The 21,098-nt window shown below is 42.0% G+C and overlaps 1 protein-coding gene across 3 annotated transcripts in view; it reads right to left on the bottom strand.

The window, feature by feature from the left end:
• Nucleotides 1-4,194: 4,194 nt before the first annotated feature.
• Nucleotides 4,195-21,098, bottom strand: part of RCL1 (RNA terminal phosphate cyclase like 1) — a 35,170-nt gene continuing 18,266 nt past the window's right edge. Inside the window, exons 8-10 of one of the 3 annotated variants that reach the window (XR_004420782.1) lie at nucleotides 12,395-12,498; nucleotides 5,906-6,368; nucleotides 4,195-5,377 (exon numbers count right to left, since the gene is read on the bottom strand). Coding sequence is in view for 1 of the 3 variants with exons in the window: in XM_033085905.1 (XP_032941796.1) it covers nucleotides 6,218-6,368; nucleotides 12,395-12,498 (255 nt within the window). In the remaining 2 variants the exon portion in view is untranslated. Of the gene's footprint in view, nucleotides 6,369-12,394; nucleotides 12,499-21,098 lie in introns of all 3 variants that reach the window. The other 2 variants (XR_004420783.1, XM_033085905.1) reach the window with 2 other exon arrangements.

Raw genomic sequence — 21,098 nt, 5'->3', positions numbered from 1 at the left:
TTGTACTTTAAACTAAACTAAAACTAAGAAAATCATTTTAGGCAGCTGCCATATCCAGCCTCTGGTGGTTGCAGCTTTACACTAGACCCCCTCACCATCTGGTTGAATAAGAAACTCTAAAGAAGTCTGTGCCTTGTCTAATACCCTGTTCTTCTAAGATGCTCTACATAGCAGGCGAAAAGCCAAATCTTTCAAAATACCTCTTCACTTTGAATTCACACATCATTACTTTAAAAAGTCTAGAGCAAGATCTTGACACTGTTGCAAGGCAAAACATGCTGCTGACATCAACTATGAAGGATGATGAAACAGTATTCTTACTAACAACCCAACAAATACATTTCCAAAAGAAACAGAAATATCACTTCCTAGTCTCTCTTTCCTAGTCTCTCCCTGATTCACTGTGGATGTGTTCTTTGAAAATTTATTATGTAGATTAATTATGTCCCAAAAATCAAGTGAAAATAGTGGATAATAAACTTGTGGCATGAATTATTAAGTAGATTTTTATAATCAATGCTCAGAAACATTCTCAGCAGAAATTCTTTCCCAGTCACATTCTGAATGTTTAGATGTGTTTCTAAATACAAACACTTTTATGAATCTCTCAGGAAGCCATACTGCTTCAGGTTCCTTCTGAATGCTGCTACACAAACAAACAAGTACAGCTATGATTTTCTTTTCTTTTTTTCCCACTTTCATGCCATTAAAAAATGAGTAAATAACAAAAATTCATGCATATTTTGATCTAGATGTATCTTGCAGATGTTCAGTGGATTACAGAGAATCAAAACTGTATTTCCAGACACACAAAGAAAATTGTTTGTCCTGATGTCCTGAGGGTTGACCATTCAGAACCACAGTCTTAACTTAAGGAATATTACAGAATATTACAATTATCTGCATTCATCAAAAGTTAAGAAAATATATCTACATTTATGCAAAAAGTTGCTAAAGCAGTTTTTTTTCTTATTCTCTGAGACAGTTTAGGATATATGTATATTTATAAGATATATAAATAACTTTCAAGGAGCAAGGTGGAGTCAGGTTAAAAATGCACTGAGAAGGGTAAGGCATTTATTCTTCAATGTGTAAATTCTGAGGCATCCTGCAAACTTGGGTGTCCTCCCAAGTCTGTTCATTTTCTAAAATGGGATGTGACCTTGACAGGTAGCGATGATCACTGGAATCAAGCCCTTAATCCTACTAGTTCATCTGTAATTAAGCACCAGATACTCCATATGGATCAGTCTCCACAAGGCCCTACAGATTTTCACCATGGGCTCACTGTTGAAGGAGTACTGGCGTTTGTTGTGTGAATAGCACAGTGGAGGCTGCCAAGGAAGCATGGCCAAACTGGCACTAGGAAGAGTGAGTGACTATTTGGCAGACATACAGCATGAGGACAAATGTGCAAGCCTACCTGTCTGCTCAGTTGTGAAGAGCAGTTGCTACTTCATTTTCATGGGCATCCAGCCACTGTTCATATCATGTAAAGAGTTTATTTTGGCCTTTGTTTTCTTTGGCTACACCCTTGATCAGTACCACTTTAAACCAGGTTTCTTCTGTGGGTCTCCTTATTGCTACATACACACACAGAGTATGATATTCCCTAATACACATGGGAATACAGCTCTGAGCATTCTTCTTCGTGCATATACATAATTGTACTGCTCCAGGAAAGAGATTAGCACTAACACCTGACATCTATTGCTACAGATTTACTACAAATCACGCTAATAGTTCTGACTTGTAACAATGTCACAACTCAATTTATATCTAGTGCAAGTGCTATTTGGACATTGTGATGCAGTGACACAGTGCATGACTTACTTCTGTTACTCATCCAATGCCGTCACCACACAGTTCAGCCCACACACTCTCTTCCCTGCAGGACTTTCTGTCTTTTTACTCCTCTCACTGACAAGGTTATAGGTGTTTTTCAGAGCTTGTCAGTGTTGCTCAGAGGTCAGACACAAGGAAGACACTATATACCCCATCACAAATGCTCTTTTAAGACACAGCTTTCCAAGACCTAAGCAGTGACTAAAAAAGATGTTCCTTCCACATTTTTATTTTGTTTTGAGTTGCCCTGACACAGTTGCGTGTCTCACTTGGGATGCCTTAGAGCCAGATTAAATACAAGGGGACATACATCAGACATACAAAATAAAAGCATGGAAATGGCCATACAATATTAAAAAAAAAATTTAAAAAAGCAGGAGGGGGGTGGTGGGAATTAACTCAGACAAAATTATGCATCCTGAAAACTGGTTCTTTTCTTGTCTGTCATTTTTTACTTCTGGTTTCTGTCAAGAGTATGACTGAGAAACAGGGAAGTGAATGCCAGGATTTGCAAGCAGAGAATTATGCTTCAGTAGATTGTAACAAAATCCATATCACCCATGGGGAAGAGGAAGAAGAGAGAAAATATTTATGCTCTGGCAGTAACAAAATACCATTTTGAAAACATTACCCAAGACAGCAATGTACTTATTGTTTCGTCCTAGCTAACTTACCTACTGTGTGCTTCCCCTGACAGTTATCACACTTGCTTCTATCCATATGCCTTTGGTAAAGTGCACTAGCTTGGAATGAAACAATTTTGCTTCCAATATAATCTCTTCTACTCCAGAAACTATCCTACAGCAAGCAGCATGAATTTTCTGACATAACCACAGGTGCAGTCAAACTACAATCATAGCCTCCTAGAAAAAAGTTTGACAACAGGTATTACAAAATTAGCAGGAGATGCAAGGTAAAGGTATATTTCACAAATACTTTTCATGCCACTACTGTGACTGTCACTATGATGAGACTGCACCTGCAGTGCTGTATCCAGCTCTGAGGACCCCAACATTAGACCTGGATCTCCTGAAGCAAGTCCACAGGAGGCCCACCATAAATATCTGAGGGTTGGAGCATCTCTCTTCCTCATGAGGACAGGCTGAGAATGTTGAGTTTGTACAGCCTGGAGAAGACTCTATGGCAACCTCATTGCACCTTTAAGTCAGTACCTAATGGAACCTAAAGGAAGGCTGGAAAGGAACTTCTAAAAGGGCACGTAGTGACAGAACAAGTGGTGATGGCTTTAAGCTGAAAGAGGGTATGTTTGGATTAGCTACTAGTTCGAAATTCCTTACTGTGAGGGTTTTGAGCTGCTCTAACAGGTTGCCCAGTGTAGTTATGGATGCCCAATCCCTGGAAGTGTTCAAGGTCAGACTGAGCAACCTAGTTGGGAGATGGCGGAACTATGATCTGTAAGGTTTCTTCCAACCAAAACCATTCTGACTCTAAGATTAGAGCTGTTCACCCAAAGGGATTAACTAAATTACTCATGGATTTTTCAAAGAGCACAGGATTATTCATGTATGGTTAATCACTTCAAATTTAAATTACCTGAATATTATAGTAATTTCACGACTATAAGGCGCACCCTTTTGACTAAATTTTTCCCCCGAACCCCAGGGGGTGCGCCTTATCGTCTGGTGTGCGTTATGGTCATGAACTCACTGTACTCTACTATGGACGGACTGAGATGAAAGAATTGTCTCCTAGTAACCATCATCTTTAACATAAAGTCTGTGGCTACCAACACTATGAATTTTTTTCACCAAAAATTAATTTCCTCTGTCCAACTCTAAAATTAACTATCTTATAGCTTGTGTGATCAGACCACCAAAACAAAACAGCTGCCGATAAACAAAACAGCTTTTATTCACAGGATTTCCTTCTAATAAGTACTTTTGCCAGAATATGAAGGCCAAATAATTTTATGACAGTTCTTACCTAAAATATCTTCTGGAATTATTAATATTTCTCCAAAGAGTGACTGTCCTGGAAAAACTTATTTGTTTCATATACCTTTCTTTCTCTCTGTAATGCAACAAGCAAATTCAGAGTTGCAGCAAGCGTTGTGCTGTAGAGCTATGCAATTTGCAGAAGGGCTAAGGCTTACCAGTCCAATTTTAACACTGAGGTTTAGCATAGGTAATTGTGTGACATAATTACTGCTGAAGTATCTGCTGCTTGGGCAACTTATTACCATCTCTGTGCAACTGGAACATTTGCGAAAACTCACAGCTTTATAGTTAAGCTTAAAAATAATAAAGTTTTTAATTTTTGAAGTTGTGACAACACAAATTTTTTATTTTATTTTTATTGGGAATTGGACCTGTGGCACAAAATAGAATCTTTAATTAATGTAAGTTTTCTATTTTTATTCTAGTGGCTTTTAGTTTGTACATTAACCTTTTAGATCAGTGGCACCTTGTATTTTGGGTAATTTATCTCAGAAAGTTTCTATTTTTTTCATAACATAGTGATAGAGGGGAGCAAGGTAAATTCTTTAAGGCCTACATATCTTTTTCTAACCTGAAATGTAAAAGATATAGTCAAGTTATTTTATTTCACATCCTATTGTTTTATTTAGGATTTCCTTAGTCTTGACTTCCTTTGCAAGTCAAATTTTGGGAAGATAGTAAATTATAAGCATGGCTTCACCCCTTCCCTCCCTCCCTCTCTGGCAACTCCCAAAGTTGTTTTTTTGATATATCAGTTCAAGATAGCCATATACATTTTGGTTCAGGAAAGACTTCCAGGCTTTTTTTCCCCGCCAGTTGTCTGTTTTGCTTTAAAGGGAAATAAAACCTATTTAGGAAAAAAAAACCAAAACATAACACTTCATTTTTTTCAAATCATGTCTCACAGATTGCAACAAGAACAAAGTACAGTAAAAAAAGTACTCACATGGTCTGCAAAAGCTAACAAAACACTAAGTAAATACCAAACCTTTGTCAAAGTCCTTTTCGGGTCCAATACATATTTTTCACACTACAGAGGTAATGCCCACTTTACAGTGGCATCAGATAAAAGTTTGTAAAATCATTTTAACACAGTCACTAGTATCTCTGCTCTCTCTATATACCAGCCTTTGACACAGTTTTCTTTTCCTCCAGACATATATAGTCTGAAGCCAAATAGAAATTTCTTCCCTTGTGTCAGGAGCTCAGCATTAACTTCAGCAGGTTTGCCTGGAATTTACCAGACGCTTTTCATGAGTAAATATTTACAAACTTTAGAAACTTCTTTGCATCTGTCAATCCAAGCATACAGCCCATAGAGCACTACTGGCACTTTAAAAAGGGAGCAGATGCACAAAATATGATGGTGAACTGAATATATTTTTCTTTCTCAAAGCATATAGCTATTTTTACAACTTCTCACAACTAATTGTGAGCCATGTGTACAGCATGCCAAACCTAAAATGAATATATGCGTTAAGTCAAAAGCTGCCATGGAGGTTTCTCCTCCCATGCCCATCTTTGCAAAGGAGGCTAAATAAGACAGTATAGGCTGTGATCTCTTCTGCAGTATTCTAAAATCAGGAAAAACAAAAGACAAAAATTTTATTCTTCCTGTGAAACTGAGATGAGATGAGATGAGATGAGATGAGATGAGATGAGATGAGATGAGATGGAGATGAGATGAGATGAGATGAGATGAGATGAGCTCAGCTGGTTAAGACATGGTGCTAATAATGCCAAGGTTATGGGTTTCATCCTATGTATTGGCCATTCACTTAAGAGCAGGACTCAGTGATCCTTATAGTCCTTTCCAACTTAGACTATTTTGTGATTCTGTGAATTTAGTGGATGTAAACAGGAGTGGACCATCTGACAAATTCTACACACACACAATGTATAGACAAAGAATTGCTGTCATACTTTTAATTTTCATGCCAATATTGTCTCTGCAATTACCTCAAGAATCTAATATTTCCATTGTAATCATTTGTTTTGCAATGCAAAGCTTGTTTTGGTCAATTTTGTTTTCCCTTTCTATCTAAACCTTTCAGAAAAAACTACAAGTGAAATCAGTAAATACATAGAACCAGAGCACTCACCTCATTAAGGCTTGAGAGCACAGTGACATGAGGCACTTGTGTCCCATTCAGTGGAATACAGTGCAAACAGTCCCATGTCAGCTTGGGAGAGAGACTCCAGAGAGCCACTCCAAGCAGCACAGAATTTGCTTTTATAAATAGCACAGATCTAAATAGTCTAAAGTCAGCTTTGTTGTTTACATGCAGTGAGCTTGGGTACCCCCACACTGGAATCATCACAGGTCTCCTTATGCCAGAGTAAGGACAGAGACAGGTTGGTTTTATTAGATCTTTGCAGCATTTTCTGTCTTTCACAAAGTCTGTAGATGTTTTTTATCTCATAGTTTTACTGAGGTTGCAAAATCCAATGCCAACACACGTCATTAAGACTTTCTCTCCACCCATGTGCTCTTCCTCAGTGGTCTTTGTTTCCATTTTAAACATGATCTGGAAGAAGCTTCTGAGGTGTCGCAGAAACTCAATTCTGAATGAGAGAAAATAATACAGTTTAAGGAAATAAAAAAAAGAAAGTCCAATAGCATTATGTACTAACACGGATTCTAGCAATGAGCATGCTGAATGAAATATGAAGATCCTGCTTTAGTACAAACAGAGAAACAGGGCTACAAGCTCCAAACAATGTTCTCACTTGTGCTGTAGAAGCAGCTAGTGACCCATCCTGAAACCTCTGCACTCTCTGTGTAAGCAGAGAGAGGAATGGCTGGTAATACAGCAAGACAAAATGGTGAGAGAAGAAAGGAGAGAAATGCAGCCAGGCAAGGTCATTTACTCCTGATGGGGACTTTTCATCAGGGCTATATGAACTCCATACCAACCTGTGATTCTCCTTTCCCCTGCCCAATGTTCAAAGCAGAAATAAAACATAAACAGGGATAACCAAAAGATCAGGTGCATAATTTAAGAGAAATCTCAAAGTATATGTTTGATTTCTTACTGATTACTGACCTCTCCACTTCTAAGTGAAATGTTTCATTAGAATTACATTTAGACTCAGAATTTTTCCTGTTTTCTCATTAAAAAAAAATTTCCTTTCATCATTTCAGACAGAAATGCAAGAAGAAACTAAACAATCACACTAATCCTAAACAAACACTGACTGGAGGGTGAATAACAGAAAAAACTGTAAAAAAAAGAAAAAACCCAAAAACATCCAAAAGAACATTTTTACTGCCTTCTCCAAAAGAGGGAACATGCAATTGCACCAAAGGACAACAAAAGAAAATTTGTAATTGCTCCTGACAGAAATTTGGACTCTTCCAGTCATCACCACAAGCAAGTCTGCAGTCTTGAACTAAGCTTTAATCTCCTCCAGCAACTGGTATGTGCTTTCCTTAGTTTAAGGAAAAGGAATGTGGACATTCAGTTCACACATTGGCTGGTCTGCTCTACATGCTGAAAGCATAATTGCAAGCTAATCACACATACATCATTACAATAAATCAAGAGTAAGTACCCACAAAATGGAAAGGAGATCAAAAGCCTAAGCCTATCCCCACTGTGACATCATGAGGCCTCTGAAAGCCTCTTGGTAGCTCCTATTCACAGAAATTATGAAGGAGTACAAGGAAAATTGCAGGAGCAAAATTGCTTTATTCACTTCAGCTGAGCATTCTGCTGTTCCTGCGCTCAGATACATGCACAGGAGAGGAGGAAAATGGCAGGAGCTGGAAAAAGACAGGCTGCTTTACCAGCACTGGTGTGTGCTTGGGATGATCTTACTTATGTCTGGGGCATTTTGCTAAATATCTCTGCAGGGTGAATTTGGGGAAACATTGCTCCCAATGCTATGTATACTTTCTCCTGCACCTTCCTGGACTGCTAACTTGCCCCAGCAAAGACACCAGCTCTCTCATCTCTCAAATGGACTAACTGTCGAAAGGAAGAACTGAAAAGCACCTTTTCTTCCATACCTCCCCAACTGCAAGGTTTCTGATTGCAGCTATAGTAGGCAAATGGGTATATGCTGGCACACATGCTTCAGCAAAACTGACAGACAACAAGCTCTGTGTCAGCCTTCTCCTTAGCTGGGTCCTCCCACAGGCTCTGGCAGTGTGACAAGAAAGCAGCCAAGCCTAAAACAGCAGGAGTGGCATGCTGAACTGTGAGGAGGGCACAGAATAAACTGTAAAAATGCCAGAGCTCATGTGGAGCCAGAGACTCATGAAAAAATCCTAAAAGGTGATCAGGAAGTTCTGCAAAATTTGTGAGATCAGTTTAGTCCATACCTCTCTTTGCACATAGGTGGCTACCCTGCATCTCTGACTCTTCTGCCTTTTGAATAAGGGCAGAGTGAGAAAAATATCAGCCCCTATGCACATGGTAAAAGCTCACTGGAGCGCAAGGAAGGGGAAGGTTGCCTGGGGACATCAGGGAAGAATGTAGAAGCAGCAAAAAGGATAACTTTGTCTTGTAGCAGTGGAAACACAAGTGGTATGAGCCCTGAAAATAGAAGAGAAAGAGGTGGGAAGGTAGGGGTACATGACAGAAAGCAGGTTTGTATTAGCTCTGAGTTTGGTCTGGGTCGCAGGTGGGCACCTCAAATAATAGTGTAGGCTACACCAACCACACAGGCACAGGCTGGAGGACTGAGGGAGGGGGTGAAAGATACAAAGGTTTATTTTGCTGAAAATTTACAGTATGTTCAGGCAAGAACAAGGTAGCAGCTGAACAGAGCTGCTCCTTAGGTGCAGGGACAGCTACATGGGCCACAGTGGTGGCCTTATGGCCAACAACAACAAGAGTAAAAGGCCTGTTTATCTAAGTGCTGTCTTTTCCCTAAAGCCTGCTAAGAATTAGCAAAAGTACACAACAACTTCACATATTGGGCAATGCAAACAACAAACAGACCAGTGAGAGAGAAGACCTGTGCACCATCAGTGCATTCTTGGTTCAGCTGCCCTGGGGTCTGGACAGAGCTTTGCCGGGCAGCACTGGCAGCCCTGGCACTGCTCTCCTGAGTCCTGCCAGAGATCTTCCCAGGAGGAGACAGACTGAGGAGCTGGGGGTGGGCAGCCCCGGTCAGAGAAGCAACAAAGTGTGAGCTTGGCTGGGCAGAGAGACCCTAACCCCATCTCTTTAAGCCCTTGCAAAGCCATGGACTGGGGCACTCTGTTGCTGTCCTTCACGTAACCCTGGCTCACCCTGATCCACCTGCATGCAGACAGGTCTGTCTTGCCAGACTGACCTCTGTGAGTTAGTAGCATGGCCAGCATCCTGCACTTGATTTTAAGCTCAGCTTGGCAGAAAGGCACTTGCTTCTGTGAAAGACGGATGCTAAGAAACAGGTAATGCAGACAGCTGCTGGTCATGCAGACTGGTAGCCCCACTGCCACTCAGTGGCAGTGCTCATGGTGTTGCCTGCCCTTCCACTCCCCACTGTCAGTTGGGGCAGCAGATGTCTCCTGGGAAATTAAGAAACTTCCTCATTCTAATGGATATATTCCAAAGCATTTTGTCCCCATGTGATGCTCTCAGCAGCCAGGTGAACTGTCACATTCATGCTGTATTATGCTGGACAGGGAAGCCAATATAGCATAACATAGCCTTTAAATAACCTCAGATTCTGTAGGGTGAAAGTGTTAAATGCAGAGATGTCACAGCTCTGAGAGAAAGTAAGAGACAAGGACACGGAACATGACAATATTGTAATTTATTTCATAAGCTTGTGTATCCAATAAGCTGCTTGGGAGCAAAATTTACCAGTCCTTTGTAAGTAGCTCTAATTGAAGGCATGGGGTTGCTGCATAAAAAGGTGCATTCTATCTGAACAGATCCTCACAGGACTCATGAGTCACAGATTCTCAGAGAATCATAGATTTTACTACGTGCTGCTTCAGTATGTGTACTCCTGTCCTTTATCCCTACTGCATATACTAGCTCAGAAGAAGTGACAACCCACCAATTTGAATTCAGACTGTTTATAAAATAAACTAGTGCATTTGCTTGATTTTCACAAAAAAAATTATTAAAAATTTAAAAATACAATGACAAATGATTGGATAGTCTCATATGCTTAACTGTGCACTTCAAACACTAATATCTACTCTAATGAAATCTTCCACGTGAATACTTACTTTACAGGGGTTTACTTCCCCTTTGTGGAATGGGACACCTCCCTGTCTTCCCCTCAAAATCTGATGAATGTTGTTTCCAAGGTATCAGGAGCTGAGAAGAGCAGTTAGGTAATTTTTAGCTCTCATGTGATGGCACCACCATTCTTCAGTTATCACAGTACTGTACCTTTCACGTATACAGCACCGGTACCATGATAACCGAAAAAGGACAGTTCATACTCTTATTATTTGATGCCATTGTCAGGTAAACAAACCTCCCTTCATTTGAATAAAAAATAACTCCTCAGTCTCTAGAAATAACGGCAATCTAGTAAATCCTTTGCAAGTCTGAAAAACTAAATTTTTGATAATGGATGCTGTTTCCCTAACCAGTTTCTTCTAGAGCTCAATTTGGCCACTGCTGTGAAAGACAAATTACATCAAAAACTACAGGAAGGCCAAGGAAAATCTCCATGCTTTATTAAATGCAGAGGGGAACATTGTCATCAAGGTGAGGAATAGGCTGAGGTCCTTAATGTCTTCTTTGCCCCAGTCTTTAACAGTAAGGCTCTTATACTCAGGGCAATCAGCCCCCTGAGCTGGGGTACAGAGAGCAGAACAGATCTGCAATACACAATGAAGTACTGAGCAATTTAGACACACAGGAGTCTATGAGATTGGATGGGATTCATTCAAGGGTACTGAGAGAGCTGGCAGAAGTGCTCACCAAGCTGCTCTCCATCAGGCAGCATCAGTCCTGGCTAACTGAGCAGGTCCCAGAGGACTGGCCAGTGTGATGCTCATACCAGCAGGATCAAAGGAAGGACCCAGGGAACTATAGTAATAGCTCATGGCTTGGAGGGGTGCCCTCTTCACTGGGTAAAAAAATAAAAATCTGTATGGCTGGGCCCAGAGAGTGGTGGTGCATGGAGTTACATCCAGCTGGTGGCCAGTGACCAGCAGTGCTCCCCAGGGCTCAGTACTGGGGCCAGTTCTGTTTAATACCTTCATCAGTGACCTGGATGAGGGGGGATTGAGGTGCAGCCTCAGTCAGTTTGTGGATGACACCAAACTGGATGGGAGTGTTGCCCTCTGCTGGAGGGCAGGAAGACTCTGCAGAGGGATCTGGGCAGCCTGGATCATGGCCCAAGGCCAGTGGTGTGAGGCTCAACAAGCCCAGTGCTGGGTCCTGCCCTGGGTCACAACAACCCCAGTGCCACAGGCTGGGGCAGAGTGGTTGCAAAGCTGCCCAGAGGAAAAGGACCTGGGGCTGCTGCTGACAGCAGCTGAACATGAGCCAGCAGTGCCCAGGTGGCCAAGAAGGCCAATGGCACCCTGGGCTGTACCAGCAGCAGTGTGGCCAGCAGGAGCAGGGCAGGGATTGTTCCCCTGCACCGATGAGGCCATGCTTCAAATCCTGTGCCCAGTTTTGGGCCCTTAATTCCAAGAAGGACATTGAGGTGCTGGAGGGAGACCAGAGAAGGGCAACAGAGCTGGTGAAGGGTGTGGAGCACAAGTCCTATGAAGAGCAGCTGAGGGAGCTGGCGGTGTTTAGCCTGAAGAAAAGGAGGTTCAGGGCAGACCTTATTACTCTCCACAACTGTGAAGGAATGGTATAGCCAAGTGAGGGTTCGGTCTCTTCTCCCAGGCACTAAGCAACAAGATTAGAGGAAATGGCCTCAAGCTGCACCAGCAAAGGTTCAGGTTGGACATCAGGAAGAATTTTTTTACTGCAAGAGTTGGTAAGAATTTATATGGGCCACCCATGGTGGTGGTGGCGTCACAATCTGTGGAAGTATTGAAAAAAACCAGACCTAGCACTATGGTCTAGTTCAGAAATAGTGTTCAGTCAAAAGTTAGACTTGACGATCTTAAGACACCTTTTCCAACCTTGATGATTCTGTCATTCTGTAACCTGTAACTAGCAATATAAGAAATTAATTTTTTTCTATCCTCTGAACAGCTACCAGGTACAAAGCTTTGTAAAAACTGGGACCAAAGGACCAGATAAATAAAACCTTGAAATAGGACATAGCTCCAGGAATTGAAGTCTTAAGCTGTTTCATAGCAAAAATCACAGCTTATTTGAAATATGACATTTAAGGACACAGCTACAGAGAGATCACTAGGGAAAACATAGTAGTGTACACTAGGCAACAAAAAGCCAATTGATGTACACATACATTCTAGGTCAAGAACCATCAATAAACCCTGTCTCTACAATTCTCAGAAACAGGAATAATATGGAACAGTAAGAGACTCATCTAACATGTAGAAATAAACTCTAGGCTACTTACACCACTTGTCTCATTTTAAGTCAGGTACAAGTTGTTCTATTTGTTACCATAGGCAAAGTCTTCCATATATAAAAACAGCTGTGCAATAAACTAGTGAATTAAAACAAGACTGTGTAATTGAACTGAACAAAACAACTTACGTGTATGGAGACAGAGGTCCCAACAGGACTTTGGAAACATCCCGCTGTCCAAGGGTCATAAGGAGCAGAGCAAGGCTCTGATTCGTTGAATCTACACAGCCTCCCTGAAAACCAAAATGTTTTAATAATTAATCTCTGTACAAACCAGAAATTGGGATGGGAGGAGACTAACGAAGGCAAAAGATACACTTAAAAGGCTGAAATACCACTCCCAATTGTTAAGGGCCAAGAAGATAAAAATCTAGATTTTTTACAATGACAAACTAATTTCATGTGGCTGGCTGGGAAAAGAACAGAACTAAAACAAAACCCATAAGGAGGTCACATTAAACATCCCTCCTAGTCTGTTTTAACATCCCAGAATGTAAACAGTGAAGAATTTATTTGCAATAAATTGAAAAGAGGTATTAGTTCTAGTTCACATGAATCTGAAGATAAACAAATTACAGCACTTTATGATAACAATAGTTACATTTGGACAAAAAGTTCAGTGTTAGCAGGTGGAAAAACGGAAAGCCAAAAGTTATTTACCACTTATCCACAAAAACTCTTGTTGCCAACTTTTGTGGGTTTATGCTTGTAAACATTTCCCTTCCATAAGTAAAATGGAAGATTTTTTTTATTGCTAAGTGAAAGAGCCATACATAAAATTAAGTAGAACGATATATACTCTTGTACATATTTGACTGTATTATGTCATATGGAAGGTAAATTGCTCTGTATGTGGAAGGTGTTCACTATGATGCATACATTAATTAGAACTGGAAGGCTAGAATTAGAAATAAGTATTGTTTACAAAGCTGGAATATAAATTTAAAGGGATACTTTCAGTCAAGGCTGCTGTAGAGAGAATTTACCAACTACTGCTATGCAAAAGCACTAAAAATAGAAAAAAATTGACTGTCCTTATATTCATACTGATACACAGCTTCATGAAATCTATGAATAGTTTTCTGCTGCATCAGGCCCAATGCTAAATCTTCTGAATAGGCTCTCTGAAGAGACTGAAACTAAAAACTAATCTTTTTAAAGCCAAATTCTCTAATGAGGTAAACTGACAGCTACCTTTGCTGATAAAAAATAAATTTTGGACTACATAGATTAGGAGAATCAGCCAATGTGACAACTTCAGTGACATTTACTCAGTGAGAGGCAGAAATGGAGAGTCTTTCCAAGGGGTGATCCTGGAGACTTAAATTTCAAGAATGGTCTTGCTTCTGTGTGACAAGCCTCAGCTCCATTCTTCTGAAAAACGTCTCTGCATTTCACGCAATGAATTACAGCATAGCAAAATAAGTAGCTCTATTACATTCACTACCATGACCCAACTCCTAAAACATGCTCTTACAGCAGTACTTACCCTTTTACCTGTGTGAACTTGCCATGCCAAAATTAAGTTCACATACTGAACCTATGCCTCCTATGGGCCTGATAAAAATTGTGCTTTATCTTGAGTGAGCAGGATACTTTCAGAATTTGCTGGTGCGATCTAGAGTCACAGATCTCACCAGTTGTATTTGCCAACGAGAAACACAACAAGAAGCAGATAAGAGTTTGGTAAGAAGTATTCCTGGATACTGGACTTTCTTTAGTTGTAGTTTGGTTAGTAATTCAAAATGTTCCTTATTACTTGGATGAAAACATCACATTTTTCTGACCTTGTTTTGTTTCTTTACAGCTGAAAACATTATAAAGTATCTACTTTTATAACCAAAGTTATACAAAAGCTTCAATCGGCATGGAGACAACCACGTCCTAAAAAGTACATCAAAACACAAGTCATCCATCATGTCCTAACTGGTTACATAAGCTCTCTTGCTGCAGTGAGTCAGTCATCCCCAGTACTGCTGTGCAGTAGCAATCTGTTATGCCCATTGCACTCCCCTCGTCCCCTTGGGCCACCCTACGATCTCCTCAGGAATTCTCGATCTCCTCAGGAACTCTCGTTAGACATTGACCTTGATTAATGGCTCTTGGAAGTTAAACTGCTTTTTAGCTTACCAGAAACAGTTTGCTCCTAGGAACTTCTGCTGAACAAACTATTGCTTTCTAATGGACAGCCTTGGAATACTACTTTTGTCTGAATCATAGCCCAGGTGGAACAATACTATTGTTACTGCACCTCTTGAAAAAATTCCAGTAACAACTGACCCAGATTCTGGATAGAACGGACAATGACAGGAGACTAAAGCTAAGCATCTCACAACCATATAGGCAGCAGTACTAAGTGTGGGTCTTTGAATTCTCAAGGCCACAGTAGGCTTCACCAGCACCTCCCTCTAAGTGGCACACCTCTTGAAGCTCAACAACCCTCAAATCTGCAGTACTTGGAGAACAATCACCAAAAGCTGTTGACAGGGCCTAGGCCGATACACTCAACCCTCAAAGCTTAATCCTTCACATGTTGACAGGTACAAAGCCATCTGACATATTTTACTAAATTTGAAGGGAATTTTTAATCTTTTTATATACATCCTTATGTCTATGTGTGTGCATGTATTAATTGATTTAAATACACTACAGCAAGCCTAGTGTGAATGTTGCCATCTCATATTTTTTTAACTAAATTACTACTGAGCTTACAGAAATCTTTCTGAATAATTTTGTAAATGTCAGTCACAGAATCACAAGAATGGTTAAGATTGGAAGCATGCTCAAGCATGATCACCCCAGAGTACTGGGCACAGAATTTCATCCACACAGTTCTTCAGTATCTCCTGTGAGACTCCACAACCTCTCTGGGCACACTGGAATCCAGCGTGCAATCACCTGCACTGTAAAGCATATGTAAAAATACCTTCCTCATATACAGGTGGAACTTCCCATGCATCAGTTTCTGTCTGTTGCCTCTTGCCCTATTGATGGCACCACCAAGAAGAGCTTGCATCCATCTTCCTGGCACAGTCCCTTCAAATATATTGATAAGGTCCCCATTAGTCATCTCTTCTCAGCACCAAACAGGTGCAGCTCTGTTGGTTGTTCCTCATAAAAGAGATGCCCCAGCTCTTTAATCATCTTTGTCATCTCCTCTAAACTCACTCCAGGAACACTATGTCTCTCTTGTCCTGAGAACTGAACACAGCATTTCAGATGTGGTCTCACCAGGGCTGAGAAGCGGGGCAGGATCATGTGCCTCAAACTGCTGGCAGCGCTCTTTCTAATGCACCCCAGGATAGCATTTGCCTTCTTGGCCACCAGGACACGCTGCTGGCTCATGGACAGCTTGCTGTCCACCAGGATATACAGAGCTATTCCCCAGTGGGTCAGTTCCCAGCCTCTGCTAGTGCCCAGAATACCAACCAACTCTCTTGGACCCCTGAGGGTCTCTTGGACCCTGTGGGGCTTCTTCCCATGTCATTCTCTGTGGCAGCTAACAGCTGGCCTGCAGGCCTCACACTTATAAATAATCCTAATGATACAACTGAAATATAACTAATTAGATAACTAATTATATAAGTACCTTCATTAAGTCACTCAACCAGCCTGGACCGCTGGGGAGCAGGTCTAGGCTGCTGGGGGCACGGGCAGCTATCAGCAGTCAGTCGGGTGGCAACTAGCTCAGCAGATCAGGACCAGCCGCGTGGGCCTACAAAACTATGTCAGGAGGAGAGCACTCAATGAAAGTTGGCTGTTGTGGCATGAGCCTCGGTGTATTCTGTCACGTGCCTGTCTCCAACATCAGTGACAATTCTCCATAAAGATCTCCCTGCAGAAGTTAAAGTTAGCTTTCCCAAAGTCTGTGGTTGTAAACTTACTTGCTGCCCTGCTTTCTCCTCATCCATGAATTCCACACTCTCATGGTCACACCTCCAGCCAGGCCTTCCCTATTTGTTAGTATCAGTTGAGCAGCACACCTTTTCCTGTGGGATCCTCCACTACCTGTGTCATCTGTGCTTTCCAGAAACCTCCTGGGCTGTTCATGTTTCACCATGCAGGTGTTGCAGCAGATGTCAGGGTAGTTAAAGTCCCCCCAAAAGAACCAGGGCCTGTGTCTTTGAGGCTGCTTCACGCTGCCTGTAGATGGCCTCATTCGCTTCCTCCTCCTGATCAGGCAGCAAACGCCCACAACAGTGACACCCTTACTAGCCTGCCCTTTTATTGTGACCCATGAGTTCATTATCTACAGCAATACAGAGCTCCATACATTCCAGGTGTTGCCTCACACAGAGGACAACTCTGCCACCCCGCCTTCCTGGTCTGTCTCTCCTGACGTTCCAGTCACTGAACTATCCCACCGTGTCTCTGACACTACGATAACATCAAAGTCCTGTGACTGCATGCAGTTCTCTAGCTCATCTTGCTTGTTCCCCACACTGCACGCACTGGTGCACATGCACTTTATAGAAGTTAATAGATTGTGTCAGCATTCCAAGGGTCAATGACTAAATCCTGCTACATTCTTTAGACAAATTGTTGATCAAGTCTGAGGTTACATTTTGCAAGGGGTCCACTTTTGTGACCGAAATTAAGGACCTCCCTTATCCCTTTTGCAGCCTTATCCTTCTCCCTCCTTACCCTTTTTGCATTCCCATTCTCTGTATAAATCATTGAAGATTCATTCTAATTCATTTTTTCTTTGTGTGCTTCATCCACGTAATAAGCAATAATGAACCTTGCCATCAAACTTTGTTGCACGTTAACAAATTTATACAAAAACTTGCTTTTGATAATAATTTTGCTGTGATTTAAGTGATCTATACTACTCATTTGCAACACCCTCCTACAAACGCAGTTCCCAGACAGCGACATTAAGTGATTGCTTGTAATCTAATGACTGAACAGTAACTTCTACCAATGAAGGACTTAAGATTTCCAAGGAGGTCAAGGTTTTTTCTAACAATCCACCTGCCACTTACTCAGGAGTCAAAAATTAAAAACAACCCTCCCAAAAGAAAAGGGATGGGCAAAGTCAGAGCCAAGGTATGTTTGTTCCAAAATAGCTGATGCTTGATACCAATGTAGAATGCAGCTCCTAGACTGTATTAATTCAGTCTATCACAATTTCTCCATTATTGCTTACACTGACTACAGAGTCAAATTCATCTAGTTGTGACAATTAGACACAGATCACTTAAAATCCCATCCATTTTTAAATGTTGTACAAATACTACAGCTGACATGTATACACAAATGTCACAATCCTGCATATTGGACAACAGTGTTTCAAAAAGCTTTATTCTTCTGAGCTTGAGCCCAGCTTTGATTGAATGTTATTTATATTTTGGCATACATACCATTTCCACCCTTACCTGCGTGGTACACATTTGCAGGACTCCATTTGTTATGCGAAGGGTAACAAATTATTGCAGGGCGCTTGTATTTTGGTTTTTGGGGTTTGGATTTTTTCCCAGAAGAATGGAGCAAAGCCTTACCACACTGAAGTAAGAACATCTTGAAAATTAAGTCATCAATGAAATTGTAGCTCTAGTTCAATGAAATAAACAGCTTTAGCCCTCCTGCCCCTTCAAGGTCCCCTAGCAACTCAGGCTTTATTCATTAAAGAATTCAGCCTTAAATAGGTACACGTACTCTCCTATTTTTCATGATTACAAAGAATATAAAAATTAAATCCTTTTCTAGTTCTTCCAGGCCTTTCCATTCTGCCAATTACAGTAAATTCACGAATACAAGCCGCACTGAGTATAAGCCGCATCTCTGGGTGTTGGCAAATATTTCGGTTTTTGTCCATAAATAAGCCGCACCCGAATATAAGCCGCTCTGTCGTTCGCAGCGAGGACCCGCGTGCAATTAGTAACAGAACCGCGGGAGGGCGGGGTTTACTGGCTGAGCTAAGGCTGTGCAGGCTCGGCCCGCTAGCGGCCGCTGACGGGGCCAGGTGGCCCAGCCCGGTGCTGCCGCTCGGGGCCGGCCGCCGCTGCCACTGGGCTCGGTCACCCCGGGTCGGCGCTGCCCCGCGGTGGCAGGCAGGGACGGAGCTTCCCCCGCTCCTACGGCAGCAGCGGTGGGCGGGGACGGAGCTTTCCCGCGCCCGTGGCGCCGGCGGCGGGCGTGGACAAAGCACCCCGCCTCCTCCCCGAGCCGCGGCAATGGCTGCGCGGGGCTCCCGTCGGCTCCCCGAGACGCGGCAATGGCTGCGCAGGGCTCCCGTCGGTTCCCCGAGACGCGGCAATGGCAACGCGCACTTCCCCTCTGCTCCCCGGGCCGCGGCAATGGCGGCGTGCACTTCCCCCCCGCCTCCCCGGGCCACAGCAATGGCTGCGCGGGGCTCCCATTGGCTCCCGGAGCCGCAGCAACGGCGGCGCCCCCCCCCCCCCGTCGGCTCCCCAGGCCGCGGCAATGGCGGCGCGCACTTCCCCCCCCCCCTCCCCAGGCCGCGGCAATGGCGGCGCGCACTTCCCCCCCCCCCCTCCCCGGGCCGCGGCAATGGCGGTGACCCCCCCCCCCTCCTCCCCTGGGCTGCGGCAGAGGAGGGAAGAAGAGAGCTCTCCCGCCTCTCTCCTTGCCCCCCGTGCTGCCTGCAGGGAGCCAGGGCAACACAGTAACACTGTAACAATCGTGAAATGTGGCTTTTACTGGCAGGTGCTTGGCTCGGCACACTGGCTGGCACGTCTGGGGTTGTAAATGTCAGAAAATTATTCACATATTAGCCGCCCCCGACTATTAGCCGCACTTCCGGGTTTCCACCAAAATTTTTGTCAAATTGCTACGGCTTGTATTCGTGAAATTACTGTACTCTCTACATAAAGCTCCCATAAACAATGTCTTTCAAAGACAAGAGTTAAAATCCTTACTGGCCTTCCACAATTAAGCTTCAGAAAGAACTGCATATGGATCTATAATGACAATGCTAGTCAGTAACTCCATTGCCTCCTCTTGCAGAGCCACTGCAATTAAGGCACTGTGCCACTTACTATTAGCCAACCAGTTCTGACATCTTTCATCAACAAATATGCATTAAAAAAGCTCTGCTGAATCCAAGAATCATGCAACCTATTTAATATCTTTTTAAAGGCTTAGGAAAATGATGTCTAGAAAGACTCAAATCCTTAGATTTCTTAGATGGAAAAGTTTATATAATTTTTACAAAATATCCCTGGGCCCCTTTCAATAGCAACTCCAACTCCAGCAGATTTGTGGGTTGGGATTTGTGGGATCCCAACACCTAAAGCCCTTTTCTAGAGAATAGTCTCCAGTCAGTTGTGAGAATTGTGTCCAGTCTGGCCAATCCTCCCTGGTTCCCACAGCATAGTACATACTGGCAAAGACACAGATGGTGAAATAATCCCATAAACAAAGGATCTAAAACCAGGAAAATAAATTCTCCCTTGAGCCCTGTACTTGACAAGTAGATGGTGTAAAAAGATGTGGGACTTACAGATTGCCTGCTCAGAGCAATCTATTCTTGCTTTTTCAGATTTTTAGTTTCACTAAACATCTTACCTAGGCAAAAAAACACTAAAAATATGAAACTAAGCAAACACTGTGCATTTTGCTACATGTTTTTATACTCTCTCTGGGTTCAACACTAAATCAAACTGACCTATCAAAAACCAGAAAAAAGACCAAACCAAAAATTCCCCCAAACAAAAAAACAAATGTTCAAAACCCAAGCACCCTAAAAAAGCCCATCACAAAACAAAAAATACAAAAGAAAGAAAATGAGAAAGAAACCTGATCTTTCAAAATTCAGGCTAGCATTGTAGGACCATTGTGTCATATATAAATTCAAGTATGTAGTCTGAAAACTACATAACAAAACCTATCATATTGCCCATGATGGAGGGAGAGGGGAATTCACTAAATATTGACTAAGCACTGTAGTGAAAAAGCAGAACAATAACCAAAAATGCTAGCAAACTAGAACTTTTCTACAGTGAACTGCTATTGTGAAGGATAAAGAGTCTGTACACTGCTCAGCATTTTTCAGTCATTCTTGGACAGAAGTCACCCACACATAAAGGAGTACTAGCACTTCCAAAGCAAGCCACAGCTAACAACCTCACTCACTCAGAATCTGTTCTGCAAAGACACAGAAACTTGACAGCCTATTACTTTGATTCAAAGACTTGTCTGACCCTCCTTCCTCCGCAAACTTGTTTTTCTGTTGTCTTAAGATTCTCACTATCCTTCGCAAAATTTGACTCATCATATTCAAATGTCTGCCATACACTAAAGCAGAAAGATACTTGCTTTAAGCCTTTCCAGCCCTCTTCATTTTTTAAGTTCTCTGACATCTCACTCCATGCTAAATATAATACCTGGACAAATTCTCCCACTAGTTTTAATCTATCAAGTGCTGAATGGTTTCTAAAGTAAAAAAATACCTATTGTTATTGATAAAAGTATGTGGAAACTGGATTTTTGATGTCTCTGGATATCTGACTACCTGAAGATGTTTTCCAAGACATTTACACAAACAAGTGTACCAAAAGATTTTTACAGTTCATGCCTGAAATAAAAATAAATACATGACACTACATAATTGCAGAAACATACAGATGCTTCATACACATGCTGGACTTTCAAATACAAGGGGTCTAGATTGTACCCAGCCACCCAGGAAGAACATTTTGGTGGTGGCATTTCTCTGAGACAAGAAACCTGGGCTAGAAAAGTCCTTTAGCAACACAGTTTATATGAATAAACTGTGAATAAACAAAGACAAAATATTAATGGAAGACTGGAAAAAGTAACTGGTAATTCAAACAGATGAAAGATTTGCAACAGAGAAAAGGAAAAATAA

The sequence above is a fragment of the Catharus ustulatus genome, chromosome Z, assembly GCF_009819885.2.
Source record: "Catharus ustulatus isolate bCatUst1 chromosome Z, bCatUst1.pri.v2, whole genome shotgun sequence".
NCBI lineage: Eukaryota > Metazoa > Chordata > Aves > Passeriformes > Turdidae > Catharus > Catharus ustulatus.
This window is presented reverse-complemented; position numbering and strand designations above follow the sequence as displayed.